This window comes from Castor canadensis, chromosome 2 (genome assembly GCF_047511655.1).
Source record: "Castor canadensis chromosome 2, mCasCan1.hap1v2, whole genome shotgun sequence".
NCBI lineage: Eukaryota > Metazoa > Chordata > Mammalia > Rodentia > Castoridae > Castor > Castor canadensis.
In genome coordinates, this window is record NC_133387.1 from 25,825,129 (window position 1) to 25,842,547 (window position 17,419).

Here is a 17,419-nt window from a genome sequence, read left to right on the forward strand (position 1 = left end):
TGTACCACCTCCACTGGCTGATTTTGCACTTGATAATGGTAACATAGGAGATGGTCATCTGAGATGTGCATATTCACTTAGCATTATTTGTAAAAATCTCTGTTTTGCATGGTCACAGGTCACTCATTCCACTGCACGGCTACACTTTCTTGTGTCAGTTGTTCCCAGTTTTTTGTTGGAAGGAATGAGGTTGTAATGCCCATTCTTGCATGACTCCTGGTGAACTGACACGTGCAAGCAGCCCTTGGCCCCCAAACCTGGAAGGAATTATTGGGTTATGGCCATGTCCACTGTCCACTTGATGAGCTAATGCCACAGCATCTGTGCAAACATTAGATGGATCAGGCTTTCCCACTAACAGGATCTGCTACCTCAGCTTTCAGAACAGTGCCTGGAACTAGAAACTCAGGGAATGCTAAATACCTTACTGTTTGGGGGCTAAGTATGGCTCAGAACAGACTTATTCCCATTGTGAGCTGGTTGCCCCCCTCCCCCCCACCAAAACTCCAGGGCATTGCTGCTGGCTGGCAGCAGGAGCAGCTGCAGTTTTACGCGTGCCGGTTCCTGCACAAAGAGAAGGCATTGTGGACATGCTGTGATCTGCAATACTCTGCTGGCAGGAAGGGTTGCCTCCTCTGCACTGGGACAAGGGCACCTTTGACTTCTTCAACTGAGCTGGCACCCCAGCTCACGCGGTAGGTCCTCCAAGGCCAGGCCCACTAAAATGGACACCCATCAAGGTAAGAGCCACGATACAGAGAAAAATCACAGGCCTGGGGCCAGGAGACCTGTTTTCTATTCCTGGCCCTGCCATTAATAAGTGGAGTGACCTTGGGCAAGTCACTTTGTCTCCTTTTTCTTCTTGAAAATGAGTTTGGATAGTGATAGCTAATTCTTGAACTTGAGAATACATCAGGACCACCTAGGAAGCTTGCTAGTTTCTCAGGCCCCACCCCACAGAGCTTGAGGCAGTAGGTCTGAAGTGGAACCTAGATACATGCAATATTTATGTGATAATGAGTTAAAAAAAAAAGAGCATCAGAAATGCTTGCCTATGGTTAAAAAATTCAATAGTGCTCCTCACCCCCCCCAGTGGTGTTACCTACAGGCAACCACTTTTAATCATGTTTTTGATCTGCTGGGGGTTACTATCTTATTGCTAAATAACACGCTAGTTTTTGTTTCATCAATTTCAAACATGGTCCATTGTCTTCCTGCTATGATAGATGAGGACTGAGCTCCCTTGCCCCACCCTTACTCCCAATATAGTCCTGGCACTATTTTTGGCAGCTGTATTTTAACAAGCACCCCGGGTGACTCTGAAGTAGTGGGTCTGCCAGCAGTGTTTAGAGAAGCACCTGCTAAGGGAGACTTCTTGGTAGAGACACTGACATTGCCTCAGCCCTGGTTTTCTACCTCCCGGTTTTTTTATTCTTTTTTAAATGGTGTTGGGGGGTCGAACTCAGAGCATTATGCATGCTAGGGTTTTGGGGGATGAAATTGCTCTATGCCATTATCCTGCTATTCCTTCTTATATAGGTCATATTCTGATCCCAGCTGCTAATTAGGATGAGCAGATTTCTCCTTTAAGGACTGGTGTAGCTCTGGCTGTAGCAGGTTGTTGAGCTGTCTTCCTTAAAACAACCAAGTCTGTTCTATTCATTCATACAGTAGAACATGCAGAAACGAGAATGCACTCACTGAATCTCACGTGGCTATATGGGTTAATCTCATACACATGAGAAGTAAAAGAAAACAGCAAAATATCTCAGTGTGAGTCCACTTACATAAACTTTACAACCAGGCAAAGCTGAAAAGCACAACAAAACAGGCAAAATTCATTAACTGGGACAGAAGTCAGGAAAAGAGTTAGCTGCAGGTGATAGTGAACTGGGAAGGAAGTGGGGATAGTCTATCTGTTGGTGTGGTGTTGTTTGCATTTGAGCTGTGCCCTTGTAATTTGTGCACTTTTCTGAATGTCTATTCTTACAAATGCTCCCTCCAAAAAAAAAAAAGAAAGGAGCAAGACCAAGCAGCTCTCCTTCCTTCCTCTTAACTACCCCATTACACAAGCCCTTCCTGGGGTGGGCTCAGGCAGGGAGGGAAGCCAGAAACCGGGCTCTCACTGGTGTTGCATGGATTGGGGGAAGAGAGGGGGAGCTGGAGCTGGAGTCCAGAGATCCTGCTGGTCTGATGGATTTCAGAGTTCCAGTGCAGCATCCTGCAGAGCAAAGCAGCCTGCTGGGTCAAGAAGTGGCTGGAAATGAGGCCCAAGCATGTTCCCTGGGAAGGATGACAAGACACTGGGTGACCAAAAATCATGTGGCATCTTCCCCACCTGCTAGCAGCCAAGCTGTCCAGGGGGAGGGTGGTATATGGGCCCCCAGTCCGCCTCCCCAGGCTGCTGGCCAACCTAGTGTAAATATTATTACACTCCTACGCATCTGAAGGACGTTAATTATTAAAACACATGCCACCCAGGGTAGTGCACTGTAATTAGGTTCAAATTAAATTAGCATCCTCTTATAATTAGGATATCAATAACCACTCTCGAGGCACCAGCTCCCCAGCCCCTCCCTATTGCTTCCCAACATGGGCTAATGCAAGAAAAGGGGTTCATTGACTCTCTCCCCAGGATGCAGAAATAATCAAATCAATAAATAAAGTGAGGCAGCCATGTAAGCCCTTCCCTCCACTGCCTGCCTTCTCTTCTGGTCCTGCATGTTGCAGAGAGGAGGAAGATGAGGGTGACTGGGAAGGAGTCTTAGGTATCAGGACCTCCCTGGTAGCTATCCTGAATCCTAAACTCTGCTGCGCTGTCCGCAGAGACACGGAAACTCCCAACAGTTGTCCAGCCATCTGTTAGGCCAATTCTTCCCTCTCCCTCTGGGAAGCTTCCCAGCCACCTGGACAAGAGGCTCAGCCCCTTGAAGTCCCGGGGCCCTGCCCACTGCTTTGGTTTATACATGAAGGCCACCTGGCCTGATCCACATGCCCCTTGAGAGCCTAGAAATGACCTTGGCTCTCACTGGAACGCTGTGTTTGGTGCTTCCTGTGTCTTAATCTGTCTGATGGAGGCACGGAGGGATAGAAGATTTTGGTTAACTGCAAAGGTACATGGAGAAGCAACCCATGATCCCAGGGTCAAAGAACAAGTTCTATAACTCAAGGGGTCGAGGAGGACCCTGAGAGGCTCTTTCAGTGGTACTTGTAAGTGCTGATGTAGACTGGACTGGCCTGGATGAAAACAAAGCATGCCAATGTGCACGTACCACGTGAGTCTCAATTCTGCACCTGTGCATGTGGCTTGCCTCACCCTGCTTCCAGGACAAACCTCAGGAATTCAACAGATGTGGTGGTAGACAGAGGAACACCAGTCTAAGGCCCAAACCAGACATGAAGCAGCAGCACCTTCCTGCCTGACTGCTCTGACCTTTGTCTAAACCAGCCTTGGAAAAGAAAGGAAATAAGAAATGGGAAGGCTCAGGAATAATTTCAACTGGAAAACTAAGGAGGGTTTATCCTTGGGCGCAGATGTAACCAAGGCAACTGTTACAACAGGGAGATGATTTCAGACCCTTTTACAAAAGAGTGGGCTGGCACCTTGCCCCTCTGCCAATTGTGCTCGTTATGAATGCACTGTGTGCCTCATGCTACCTCTTGGCCTTATCAAGCACCTTGGAGGTAGAAAAATGATCGAGATGGGTATTCTCTTCTCTGTGGACCAAAATAAAATGAGGCCATGGTGAGACTGTGCTCTCCTTCTGGAGGCAGGACAGCTTCTTCAGGAGTGGGGATGCCAGACAGATTCACACAAATCACCATCACACTCCTGCTTACTTGGTGGACACCCCAAGTGCTCCACACAGTCATGGGGAATGCAGTTCATGGGGGCCATGAAGGGTTTGACTCATAGAGTACAAGAACTTGCTCTGAGAAGCCAGGCAGAATGGAGAGGCTCAGGAGGAGGGGAAGTGTAGTGGTTACTGGAGCTGAATTGACTCCATGTCTCTCCTTGGGTCTTAAGAGGCACACCCCTCTTTGCTTAAAGGCAGGCATCCTGGGTAGAAGCCCACGTGAACCCTGGTCAAAACTAGAGTATGTTTGGGCTTAGGAGGGAGAGCTGCCTCCTCTGGCCTGGCCTACTACCTCTCCTGATGCCCTTACCACAAAATCAAAGAACTAACCGTATGTGGCAACTTGGAGCATCACCCTGAATCAGACTATCAGGCTGGAACAGGCTGCCAGGAAGGTGTGGCACCAGGTTTCACTGGAGTATTTGCCTGGGAGGGGCAGGGCCATGTGAATAAGGTGGGTGAAGAGCAAGGGGCTGGACCCTAGATGCCCAGAATGGTGACTTTCTCATCATCCCCCGCACCCTCAGTCTCTCTCTGGCATTCCCTGTATGTATAGGTTCCTTACTGCACACTACATGGTACGATGTAAGTGTGTGTGAGGGAAGGGCAGGGGGGTGGGGGGGGTGGGAAGTATCTTTCTCTTCTATCATGGATTATAAGTAGCTCTGGGCCAGCTTGGCCTTGAGGATTTTGAGATAACTTGTCAGACAGAGCAAGAGCTAGCATGGAGCACATAGGTCTTCCTCAGTAAGGCCCAGGATCCCTTTCATAGTGGCCTGTCATTCTAGCTCTTTTCTCAAGAGAAGGACAAGGGGTCCTTTTTCTAAACCCAATGTGAGCCAGCCACATTCCTCTCCTGACTCCCTTTGGGATTCTTGCTGGGCTCATGTAGGTGCACTCAGTTGGGGAACAGTTTGGGCTCTGCTGGCCAAGCTGCTCTGAATCTCTGAGATCCTTGAGGCCAGCCACATGCCATGAGTCCAAAGAGGAGATGTCCAGCTTTCTGTATTATGGCTGTGGTGCCAAGTGGTGCCCATGATGTCCCAGAATTTGCTTTTACAATGAACTGCCTTGCTGTCCCCAGCTGGCTATGGTTTTAGGGGTTTTTGCCAGGCCTCCTCCCAGCTGGGTTGCCAAGACCACAGGATCTTAGTTCCACCATGACAGTAAGAGTTGCAGACAGCAGGTACTATTTTATTGGGCCTCAAAAGCTTTAAATACAGAATGGGCTGGTGAGGGGACAGAAGTGGACACGCTGGCATCTGAGAATGGACGTATCAGAGAAATCACATAATCAACAGTTGGACAGAGTTGGGGAAGAGGGGTGGCTTGGGGTAGAGGCAGGTACCAGCTGGCAGCTGGCCTCAGGTGTCAAGATTACCCTCTTCACTAGGACAAAGTCTCTTATGGTTCTTCCTGATTTGAGGACAATTTTTTAAAAAACCACAAACCCCCAAGTAAAAATACAAAATCATCTGGGAAAGCCTGTGGACAGCAGTGCTGTCATCCCAGAGGACGATGGCCTGCCCCCAGCCCTGATGCCACCATACAGGATGTTTCCATACACTGAAGCAAAGCTGAATCCAATCTATACTGCCCCCCACCCCAATCAGGTCTGGAGTTAAAAATGCCCTCCTGGCTGAGGAAGAGGTACTGGCGTGAGCGGTGCTGGGGGCAGGCATGGTTCTCCTTAGCGGCTGTAGCCAAACTCATCAGCATCATCAGCTCGGAAGTCTCCATAGCGCCACAGGTTCAGCTGTGAGAGGAAACAACACAGCTCTTCAGTGATGTGGGACCCAATGGAACCCACTAGAACCCACAGGGACAAGCCCTTCAGCACAGCACCTCTGGGGCCCCAAGATGAGAACTCACCCTGGCACTCTTGGCCGACTCCTGGGCATTCAGGTATTCCGTGATCTGAGGGACACAAGAAGACAGGAAGTGGTCAGGACAGGGTGCTCTTGACTTGAATGGCCAGAATGACCCTGCAGATGCACAGGTCAGCTCCACACCGTTTCCCTGCTCTGAAACCCTCCAGTAGAGCCCAGCTCCCAGAGAAACGCCAATGTGCATAGTTACATTGTTCTCCAGGATTGTTTCATTTTTTTGCTCTGGCTATTCCATGTGATTGGAATATTCTTCCCCTTGTGTCTACCAGGTTCCTATTCCACCACTCAAAAGTCTTTGGTAAAGTGTCACCTTCATAATGCAGCCTCAAATGACTTCATTTATATTATAACCCCCAACTCCTGATCCCCTGTACTATACTTCTATTTTTTCTTTTTCCATTGTGCTTATCCTCTCCTAACATTTTATTTAATTTAATCATATTCATTTTTCTTGAATATGAGTTCCACAGGCAGGGATGCTGTCCGTCTCCTGTTATTGATCCACGGTGGGCTCTCAGAAACTGTTTGCTGAGAATGAATAAAGGAATGAACTCATGGTACATACCTGACTCAGGAACTGGGGCAAAAGGAATATCTAGATACCACAGACATTGTAGATAGCTTCATATGGGGACCTTAAGACCTTGAATTCTCCTGAGAAACCTAAGCTAAGCTGTTAGAAACCATCTGAATAAAACTGGGAATCTCCCAGAGGAGAATTAGTGGGTCATCACACTTCTCTTGAGACATAAGTAATTCATACCAGTGTCTTCTCCCAAATGAACCATTACTGTGCACAATCACCACCACTGGTCCACAACCCACCACATGGGCCTGTGTCAATGGGGGCAAAGGCAAGGTAAAAGTGGGGCTGGGAAAGGGACAACAATAGGCTGAGTGAAGAGAGGGAGGAACTAGGTGCTATCTTCTGCTTCCTAGTCAGGTCTGGTCTTGGGGTGGTAGCACTGTGGAGAACCCAAGTCTCTCACCAGCCAGTCCCTCTGGAAGTTTCACAGATTCACCTCAGTTGAGAGGCAGGGCTGGCTTGCAACAGGGTCTTACTTGGTGCTTGTGGGAGGCTAGGGAGGAACTCAGATACATATGAGGTCAAGTTAGGGAGTTGCCTAGCATCCAGAGCCCCAACCTAATGGTCAAAACTGAATGGAACAACATGGCCCCAGGTATCATCCTGACAGTAGTCAACCTCAAGAAGCAGCAAGCAGCTAGTATTCCCGTCATCTCATGAGGAGGCTCAGCTTCTCAAGCTTGACTTCCCAAGCTTGGCTAACAGTTGCACAGTCCTTGGGCTTTCTAAATAGGCCAGAGGGGTGTTGGAAGAGTCCTTTTGGACCCAGTGGGTGGCCTAGGTTCTAGGATTTGAAGCTATATGTTAAAGAAGTGCCTAGGAGAGATGGTGAGACAGGGGTTGACCCTCTCCACACTGCCATGGCAAACTCCGTAGCCCATTTCCTGGGGCACATGTGAAGGGAAACTTTCTGCTCTAGTTTGTAGCTGCATCCTCAGCCAAACCTGCAGCCAATTAATTTGGGATTTAATTAGATTTTTAAAAAAAACCCTAACAAACCCAAATCCATTATCTTTCCCCAGCAGGACCAGGAGGCTGGTGGATTCCTGGCTACCTCACTGGCTCTGGATGCAGCTCCTAGTCTCATCTGTGATGATGGTGGTTGCAGGGAGATGCTAAGGGCCTGTCCCATCTCCACATCACGTACCACTTTCTGGAACTGTTTCTCCTTGCGCACTTCCACCATGACCAGCCCCTCCTTCACCAGGCCCAGACCCACATCACCCTTGGAGTCAGCAAACTGCAGCGTGACGTGGGGGCAACTGGCACTCAGGTGTTCCACGTTGAGCAGGCACTGAGTGTTCTGGATGTCCCGGACCACACTGTCCACGGCGTCTGTGCGAGCATCCTCCTGAGCAGGGACACAGTCAGGTTAGCAAGAGGGATGGATGGACAAAAGCCAAATAGCAGTTGCTTGAGTCCTGGATTCTGTCCATGGTCTTCGAAGGAAGTGTGGCCAGCAGGGACCTGCAACTTACTCTCTGTTAGGTCCCAATATGGGTCCAAAAACCCCTGGACATGAAGGACCCCTGCTCACTACCCTGACCACTTGCACATGAGCCATTCTTCTCTCCAACTCACCTGCCCTGTGTCTCTGAGGAAAAATGGATTTTCCTGCCTAAAACTGACCCTACGCTTGTAGCCCTGGCCCCTCTCAACTGCTTCGTTCCGCAGTCTTGCTCCAGCATGGTGACTCCATCACCTCCCTGTGTCTGTCTTTACTGCCATCTTGAGCTCATCCCACTTTTGTCTTTGCATCCTTACAGATACCCCCTTAATCCAGTCTGTGATACTTGCCCTCAATGTCTTCTATTGTTTGTCTTCCTCTGTCTGGCACATTTTGTGAAAAGGTAGGAAAAAGTCATTGGTGCCTATACCCACCCTCTCACTCGCTTCTAGCACCTCCTTGAAGCTAAAGACTTGGCCTGCCAAAGTTCCCTGGGGAGGGGGCTCACAGCAGCCTGGAAACTGGGGCCGATTACAACCTTGAGCATAGTCCTGCTCTCACATAGACATTATGCCTCTTGGCTCTTTGCCTCAGGTTGTGTTAACACCAGATGACTTCCCAACCCTCTCTCTCCTCCCACCTACCTTCCATACTCACTCGGTACAATAATTTACACTTTCATGATTTTAATAGGTGAATCCACAATCTCAGGCCTTTTTTCTGAACTTAAAAACTGTACAGCCACCTGGGAGTCCCACAGACCCAACTGCCCCTCCCCCATATCCACGTGGAAGAAATCCAGTGTCCTTTTCTCCCCTACCTCACTTCAATGACAGTCCTGGTGTAGCTGTCACTGTCTCTAGTCTGAATTGTTAAGACCATCTCCCAAACATTCTTTCCAATCTCTCCCATTTACAATGTCACTGGACATTTGTTCAAAGACAAATTTGACCATGCCATGCTGTCACTTCCCTTCCCAACTGCCAGGGCAGACAAGATCAGCCCCTAATTTAACTTTCCATTCTCACTTTCTGTCTCTCTCACCCTAGTATTCAGCTGTGGTGGCAGAGCCTTTGCCCCACAGCACCCTGGCTTGCTAGGTGCACCTGTTTCTCAAGAACTAGCTGAAATGCTGCCTGTCACCTCATTTGTGGCACCCTCCTTCAATTACTATAGTCAGTTACTCTCCCATGTTCCAAGTCCTATCATAAATAGACAGTTCACACTGTTTTCATCTTTTCTTGTCAGTCTATGAGGGCTGCTGTATCAATGGTTGGTTCACTTTGGAAGGAGGAATATGTGTAGACTCACATCTTGGGGCACCTGGATGAAAGCAAAGGCATACTCTGTGGCTTGAGCTGGCAGCACTCGAGTGCTGAAGGCAGGTGGCAGGGTACCCAGGCGGGAGGATGGCAGAATCTCTCTCTATAAAGGAAGCACCACACCAACAACATTACACACTTGATGTCCCTTTGCTCTGGGCCAGGCCACTGGGAATTCCAACTCTGGGCCTCCCCTTCTTGTCCTGTGACTTGGTTCCACTTTACCATGTGCACAGAAGCCCTGAGAGAATATGCTGCCCTGATGAAGCCAGCAGTTGGGTTCACATCCTCACTCTGGGCCCTGGTTGGCACAGCTGCTGGCTCCCATTAAAATAATCATGGGGACACCCGAATTCTTCTCATTGTTCCCACTTCCTTCCCATGCACCGGGCTGGGAAAGCACATCGAGACAGGTCCTGGCAGTGCCAGGTCTGCTCATAGTTCTGAGCTAGGTGGGTGGAGTCACTCCATCTTGGCAAGATTTCTATCAGTCTATGACAAGGTGGGAGCATATTCCATTTCTGCAAGCAGATCTGCAGCCCTAGCTCCTGAGCTATGGGGTGTACAAGGCCATCAGGCACTCCACAGTCCCTGAGGCCATTAATTGGAGATGATAGGCAGAAGAGGAACTGTGGCTGTGGCTGGCACTCATCCTTGGGGCCTACATGTAGAACCTACTGGTGCTCTTGGACCTCTGGTCACAGACAGCTGTTCTGTCTGGTCACTCAGGGGGCAGATGCACCCAAAATGTACATGGTTTTCTCCCTTGCTTGCTCTTTTACCCCTGGTCCCCAGCACTCACGTTGCCATAGTCGATGTAGAAGACGTGCACTTTGGCAGGAGATTCGACTTTCTCTACACGGGCACGGTACCTGCAATGGTATCATGGGCAGAGCTCAAGGGACAGCCCGGGGGACCTAATCTCCCTGGAGCCTTAACAGGAGACACAGCATTTCCTGCCCAGAGTCTCTGGGTGTCACAGAGGGCAGTTCACGGACTCTGCTGAGGCCCAGCCTCAGGGTGCTGTGGACACCATCTAATGGAGTTAGAGCAAAGCTGGGAGCAGAGGAGGGAGAGGAGCACGTGGAGCAGATTAATGTGTCCTTGGGGCATAAAGCAACAAGACTAATGACTAGATTGATGTCTGCTGTTTAAACCCAGCACACTAAACAGCAGCTGTAATTAGCCAGCAGATCTGTCTGGGAGGCTGCAGTAGGGAACACATCCAAGTCACTTTGTCACCCTGGGAAGGCCATGGGCCCTACCCTTGGTAGATCACACATAAGTGACCTTTTTTGGGCCTGTGAGTGCTACTTTCGTGTCCCAGACAGCAGGAGTGAAGGGTCAGGTGGCTGGTCTGGGCTCACTACGAACCCGCCTTTCTCTCCCTCCTGTGACATCATTCTTCCTGTGAGGGGTGAGGGCAGTGTCAAAGAGTCCTAGCCAGTCAGCCAGCCAGCGCTCCCACCATGGACTTCCCCAAGGAGAGAGGAGAGACACCACTTCGTCCTTCTACCCATGGAGGCTGGTTGGACTTTAAGGAGCTCATGGGCCAAAGTGCAGGCCCCAGAAGGGCTGTTAATGATAAGGAGGGACACTCTGGAGAGCTGGCAGAAAGCAGATAGTAAAGAAAATGTCTGGAATCTGGCTATAGCTTTGCAAGTCTGGGTTCTAGGACAGCCCTGCTCTCCCTTCTGTGTAAGACTATGCCCTGCTGCTCCAGGTGACTTACCATTCTCCATCTACAAATTTGGCAATGCAGAACTCTCCCCGGCGGGGAGCATAGGAGCCCTCCACAGGGGGGTGGCTGGAGATGTCATTACGCATGTTCTCCATCAGCTTCTCCAGCTGGGTGCCTGTGGGATGAAGAAGATGAGATATGGCAGGGATAGAAACATCTGGGTGGGTCTGTCCTCTGTGGTCTGTGCCCAAGAGGCTTTATTGCTGTCCATTTCAAAAGTGGACTGGTGACTTGCTGACAGTTAGGGTCTTCCAATCTACTGGTCAGGGTTGTGGGAGCCTTAGGAAATGTAGCAGGGCCTTGACTGAAGATGTTGGAAGGCAGATGGACATGGGACAAGGCCGAGGCAGAACAGGTTCCTCCAGGGTGAGAGCTGACCAGTTTGAACCCCATTCTTACAAGGGCCACAGAGGTATGACTGATAGAAGCCACTATGCCCAGTATCTCTTGGGGGCAAAGTGAAGATGAAGGATGGATCCCTTCAAGATGAAGGAAGGAAAGGAGCTCAGAATCAGAGCCATGAAAGATAGGGAATTCTGGGAGCAGGGCCCAGAGGCACAGTCTATTCAAATGAGGCCACTCTGACCCTCATCACTCTGCAAGATCTTCTAGTGCTGCCAGACTGGGCTCTGACCTCCCACCTCCCACCCTCATGCTTCTTTTCAACTGGGGACAGTAGTCTCCCTTCCCTGCTTTGTCTTTTTCTAATTTCTCTGGCCATGGATCAGCAGTCCCTGCTGCTTGTTTGTCTACAATTTTTCTGGTCAGTTATCACAGCACTTGAGGTCTCCTCAGTTTCCTTCCCCAATCCCTCCTTCTGTGTGCTCCCTGCCCCCACTCTGCTAGATATCATTTCTCTGTGGCTTCACCTCTGAGGAATCTGGTCTCCTAGATCCTATGGCCCTTTTGGTGCTGATTCTAGCTCGGCCTCAGACCCTTTTTGCCCTCTTTCCTCTCAGAGGTGAGGACAGAGCTGTGGATGTGTGGTCCAAGTGTGGAAAGTCCTCTTTTTCTTTGGGGCCAAAGGCCATGCTGGAACAGGTACAGAACACTTGTTTATTATTGTTATACTTGCCACCAGCCCTATATGCTCCTTGTCTGTGTTTATGTTTCTGCCACTACACTGTGAACTCCTTCAGGGCACAGACCATAGCTCACTTGTTTCTGTTTACTCGCACAGGTGTAGTAAATTCCCAGCACATGCAAGATGCTTAATAATTCACCTGCACTGCAAATGATCTCTGCATATGCACACATGTCCACTTTCAGAATGCCACACAGCCATGGTCCTAGCAGTTGCAGGACTGGGTTTCAGAACTCTGACTCTTAGGCAGCAGTTGCCCTTCCCTACACCGTGGTGACCCCTTGCAGGCGCTTTGTAGACAGCATTCCTTACTTACAGTCATACTTGAGGTATTAAGAAGCCTCTCCATTGACAGGTTCTACCTTACTGGGTCCACTTTTATTTTATTGTACAGTTTTGCTCCCAGGCAACAGAATATGGCCTGTGCCTCTTGCCAACAGCCTTTAGGAGGTCCATACCCAAAGTCTGGTTGGTCATTTGTAACCAGTGTCAATGTTTTCACCAGGTACTTCTAGAAGGTGGGCTTTAATTGAGAGAAGGAGAAAAAGTAAGAGATATCCCCTCAGAAGAGACAGAAGGGTTCAGAAGAAGGAGGATCCTGAGGTTTATTTTCATGGATTTTTTTGGAGCCACCTGAGGGCAGCAGGGTCCTCCCTGTAGCCCACCACTATAAGCCAGTGATAACTCCAAGTGGCGTGCCATGAAGTCCCTCACACCCTTCCCTTCCAACATTCTAGAAATGCAGTTTTCTCTCCTCATTTTCTGCTTTGGATACCATTCTTTTCTTGCCCTGGCTTCCTAGAGCAGCCAAGGCAGTTACAAGCGTTTCCCTCTGGAAATGTCAGGACCAGTCAAGGTGGGTCCCTCCCCAGGTAGAGCCTGCTAGGAGTCTCATTGCACCCTGGGCAGGACTTACTTAAGTGTTCCCCTCCTCCAAACTCTCTGAGGGCCATTCTAGCTGGCTCTTCTGCTCCTGAACAGCTTATTCTTACCTACACCATGACGCAAGACTCCTTTCCCATCACACAACCCAGACCTAGAGGCTGGCTGCCTCATTTCCAAGGCAATGGTTGGGCCAGCTTTCACCAGGACTGTGGCTGACTTCATGAGAACTGTAATCCCAAAGGTCCATCGGCTTTGTTTCTACCCTCCCCCACATTTTCCCTTCCCAAGCAGAGCCAACCCAGGGTGAGGAATGGGCAAGTTTTTCTTGGTGAAATGACATAGCCATAAAAGCAGCTGCTGGGAATATCATTAGAGGGGAAGTGGCTAAGACGAGGCTGTTGGCAATCTGGAGTGGGCCTGGGGGTTGACTGAAGGAGACCAGTTAGAGCTGCATCCTTCCATCCATGGGGTTGCCCAGTCAAAGTGCCAGTGACATCGGCAGCCCCTCCACCTAGATTTGGCTCCTTGGACTCAAAGGTGGCTCTAAGAGCTTCTTCCTTTGCTCCCAACTAAATTGTTTCTCTGCATGGAGAGTAGGGAGGTGGGGTGCGAGAGGAAAAGCAGTGGAGTTGAGCCAGCTGCTGTCAGAGTGGTCTCTGCTGTCTTGTCCTGCAGAAGCCCGAGGTCTTTTGCTTGAGGACCCTGACCAGTCATAGCCCTTGGAGACAGGACAGAGTCTTTCACAAAGACTGCCAGGGGATGACTTCTCCTGGATTCTGCCTGTTGCCATGGAAACTGGACACCACTCAGGCTGTGCTAACCTCTGGGGAAGGTGAAACCCCAGCAGAGATGAACCAAGGTCTCTACTCCTCCTGTTCTTCTTGGGAACTGGGGGAGAGAGAAACTGAACCACCCCAGCTTCCTTACCCTACATTGATGATTTGCTCATCTCCTGACTCAATACTCATGCCCAGCCCAGCCTGGAGTATCTGGAAGCAAAACCATTACCTAAGACTCTCAGAGTGCCTCCCAGACAAATCTGTTATCTTACCCGTTCTCAGAGGACCTGCTCAGCCCTGTCATGTGCCCGTGCCCATTCCAGGGCTCACTTGAGGTTCCTGATATGACTCTTGGGTAGGTGTGGCAGTAGGCAACAGTGTGAGCAACTTAGGGGAGGTTCCTGGAACCCCAGGAAGGTTGGACCATGCCAGAGCTATGAGCCAGCAGCACTTAAGCACTTACCAGTCTCCACATCCTGTACGTAGAAGTGCAGATCATCAGTGATCTCGGTCACAAACACTGGCTTGTAGCTAGCAGATCGCTCCTTTTCCTCCAGCACAGGCATCACCTCCTCCACAGGCTGTTCCTCATAGTGGGCCCAGACCTGCATGTACAGCAGCAGAGGGCAGAGTAGATAAGAAGTGCACTCAAAGAGGATACAGAAAAAGGGCTTTAGTCAAATACGGTCACCCCTGGAGGGAGCATGGGAGCGGGACATTGCAGGGCACTGGAATCATGCTGGGCTGAGTCTCTGGAGCCCCCCTGCCTCTGAGGGGGAGATGACTCTCTCTGAAGACCTTCTGCTCCACCAGTTCTCAGAATCTGGCAGACAACAGAAACAACGGGGAGCTGATTAAAAATGCAGGCTCCTGTGTTCAACTCCAGGCCTACCAAATTAGCAGCTGTTACAAGGGTCACCAAGAGAGTCAAACAAGAACAAAACCAAGCTCCCAGGTGACCCTCATGCATACCAGAGTGGGAGAACCCCTCTAATGAATCACATTGTTTTTGGGCTCCCCACTCAGCACCTCTAGAGTTCCAGATTTCTACTTAACTTCCCACAGTGCTCTGCAGGGTCACTCAACTCTCCACGCTCCCCTTACCCCAGTCCCAGGGCCACAGGCACTTCTGAGGCACTCCAGAAGATGGAGGGCTCATCACTGTGCAAGAATGTGTCTCTTCAGCAACTTTCTTCTGCTCCATCCCCCTCACCTCCGGCAGGTTACTCTGACCTGGCTCAGAAGCTGGACTGCCTATCTCCACCCTTCCCGCTCTCTAAGTCCTGTGCTGTCAGGACTGCAGTGGCTCAGAAGCTGATTGGATGTGACAGTGCGTCAAGTCCAATCCCATGGCCGGGAGATTATCCAAGTAGTGAGGCCTGTCAGAGCAGGGGAGAAGGTAGCTTTCTTTCTAGCTGAGCTGCAGGAAGGAGGTGGGGGAATGTGGGAACCAGACCACATAGGTGGTCCTTCAGACACCCCTGCAAACAGGAACAGGGGTGGCCCAAATATTAGCCAGAAATTTATATGCTTATTAGTGCTAGGTGCCATTCTAAACAGTCTCTAAATATCAATTCATTTAGTCCTCACAACCTTTTGAATAGGAGTAACATTATCCCTGTTTTATAAACAAGGAAACTGGGATTTATAGGCTTGTAGTCAGAAGTGGTGGATCCAGGGATGCTTTGGTACTGACTGGATGTCCTGGAGGAAACAGGCAGTACTGAGTGGGAAATGCTTAGGAGATGTAGCCTCTTGTCTACTGCCCTTTAATTTGTGTTTCATTTGTACTGTCTCTGGGTCTCTATTCTTCCCTTATAAAATTATTACACAATCACTGAGATGGTGGCTATTAGCTGAAATACAAATTTCTGGGTGGCCCTAGGAAGGAGCTGAAGAGCAGGGATGCTACAATATGGAACCTCCTCAGGTCTTTAATATGGCATGTGTGTGTGTGTGTGTGTATGTGTGTGTTCTACCAGAAGGGGAGGCAAGCAATGAGGATTATCCCAGTCCAGAAGAGGCTGTTGGGAATGGCTGAGGACCATCTGAAGGCCCAAGTTTTCTGCCATTCTACAGAGCAGTGCCTTCAGAGGTGGCACTTATAGGTCTCTGATCTGTGGCTGGGCTCTAACACAAACAGCTCCTGATCTTCTCTTATTTTCTAAGGCTCCAGACACCTAATACTTGTCCCCATCACCAGCACCCAGAGATCTTGGCACTCACTACTGCTTCTAATACCCCCCAGCCCTGGCCAGCCAGAAGAGGAAGGCTGCAGGACTTTAATCCACAGCTTTGCCTCCACTCAGATCCCAGGCTGGTGGCTGAATTCTTCAAAAGCTCACCAGGCCCACAGTGGGAGAGGGCCTCTAGCTTGGTGACTTTCCTGTGAGAGGCTTTTGGGAGATAGCCACAGATGCCTACAGTTCCAGGGCCTCCATCCTGATGAGACTGCGCCCTTCCTCCTGGGCCACCTCAGCCAGTCATTCTTATTGATTGAGCTTATTGAAGGCCCTCTGGGGCCTTACAGCCCCAAGGATCGATGAGACTTGCACTGTCTCTGAGATGAGACTGTCATCAACACCTTAAATGGGCTGGAGCTGAGCTCTGTACTATCTGCCAGTTACTTTCCTGACCTGGAGGTCTGCCCTCTTCCCTGCCAGCACTCATGCCTCCAACCCCTCCAAGTGCTCCCACTCACTGCAGCAGCCCTCCCCTCAGCTGCCCACTCTTCCTTCTAGCTCTCTCTTCCCTCAGCACTCAGCTTTGTAAAGAGACAGGGCCCCTGTGCTGGCTTGTGAGTGGGCCCTAGGCCTGGGAGCTTTGCAGGGCCTCCATCCTAACCCCACCCTGTTTCTCTGGGGTGGTGGGGAAAAGCACTCTCAGCTGTGTCATCAATTGGGAGCAGACTGACAGGATGAGAACAGAAACTGCTAATGAGTCCTCAAGTGAAAAAGCCTCCAGCGACAGCATCAGGTTTCCTCCCTGGGGAGAGAGGGTGGAGCTTCATTTCCAGCAGGCTCAGGTGGGCTGCAAGCTGAGGTAATGAGTGATGTAAACAAAAGCCTCAGGAATGACCTTCAGCCCTTTAGCTCTGGGGCCAGATCTGTGACAAGATCCCTTGGCTCACCTGGCAGTAGGACACAGGAGTGTGTACTGCCACCTGAGCTGGGTTGACAATAAAAGCAAATTGCCTCTACAAAGAATAGCTGGTGCCTGAGGTTGCCAAGAAGCACCCAAGGGTGGAATAAGAAGAGTAACTCCTGAGGAAAGGAACCTGTTTCTCAGAAGCAGGGTTCCTCTGGATGGTAGCGCCACAAGGGTTCCCTTTTTCTCTTGGAGGGGCCAGCTCAGCTGTTCCCTGGTATCTGGCTGCCAGTAGCCCTGTGCAAACTAGTAAATGCAGCCTGACCAAATGACTTTTTGGTGGGATGGAGTCAGTTGGCTGGGATGGGCTTAGCTGCCCAATACCCCACCCTTAGTACAAGGGTGCAGCTTGCTTTTACTGACTGACAATACTCTTCTGCACACAGTGCAGGAGACAGACACATTAGCAAGACACCTGCCAGAGACAGGTACTACTTGCCCAGCATCATCCCAAGCCTCTCTGGACACAAATCTATGACACAACACTTGTTTTGAAGAATCCCCATGGTGAATGTTTCTTTTCCCTGGGGAAAAGCCTAGGAAAACCCAAAGATCTTTGGTAGAGGGAACAATAGTTATGCATACCTACACAGAGCTAGTGCCTTAAGTCTCTACCCCCAGACTCTTCTCAGAAGGAAGGCTGAGGAAGGACCCCCACAGCCAACATGCTAGGCAGAGGATA

The 17,419-nt window shown here is 50.1% G+C and overlaps 1 protein-coding gene across 1 annotated transcript in view; it reads right to left on the reverse strand.

Annotated features, from left to right (window-relative positions):
- Positions 1 to 5,024: 5,024 nt before the first annotated feature.
- Positions 5,025 to 17,419, reverse strand: part of Snd1 (staphylococcal nuclease and tudor domain containing 1) — a 436,904-nt gene continuing 424,509 nt past the window's right edge. The window contains exons 18-24 of the mRNA XM_074063886.1: positions 14,054 to 14,195; positions 10,834 to 10,957; positions 9,904 to 9,973; positions 9,091 to 9,204; positions 7,480 to 7,683; positions 5,730 to 5,774; positions 5,025 to 5,613 (exon numbers count right to left, since the gene is read on the reverse strand). Of these exons, the coding sequence (XP_073919987.1) occupies positions 5,548 to 5,613; positions 5,730 to 5,774; positions 7,480 to 7,683; positions 9,091 to 9,204; positions 9,904 to 9,973; positions 10,834 to 10,957; positions 14,054 to 14,195 (765 nt within the window). The 3' untranslated portion in view covers positions 5,025 to 5,547. The remainder of the gene's footprint in view (positions 5,614 to 5,729; positions 5,775 to 7,479; positions 7,684 to 9,090; positions 9,205 to 9,903; positions 9,974 to 10,833; positions 10,958 to 14,053; positions 14,196 to 17,419) is intronic.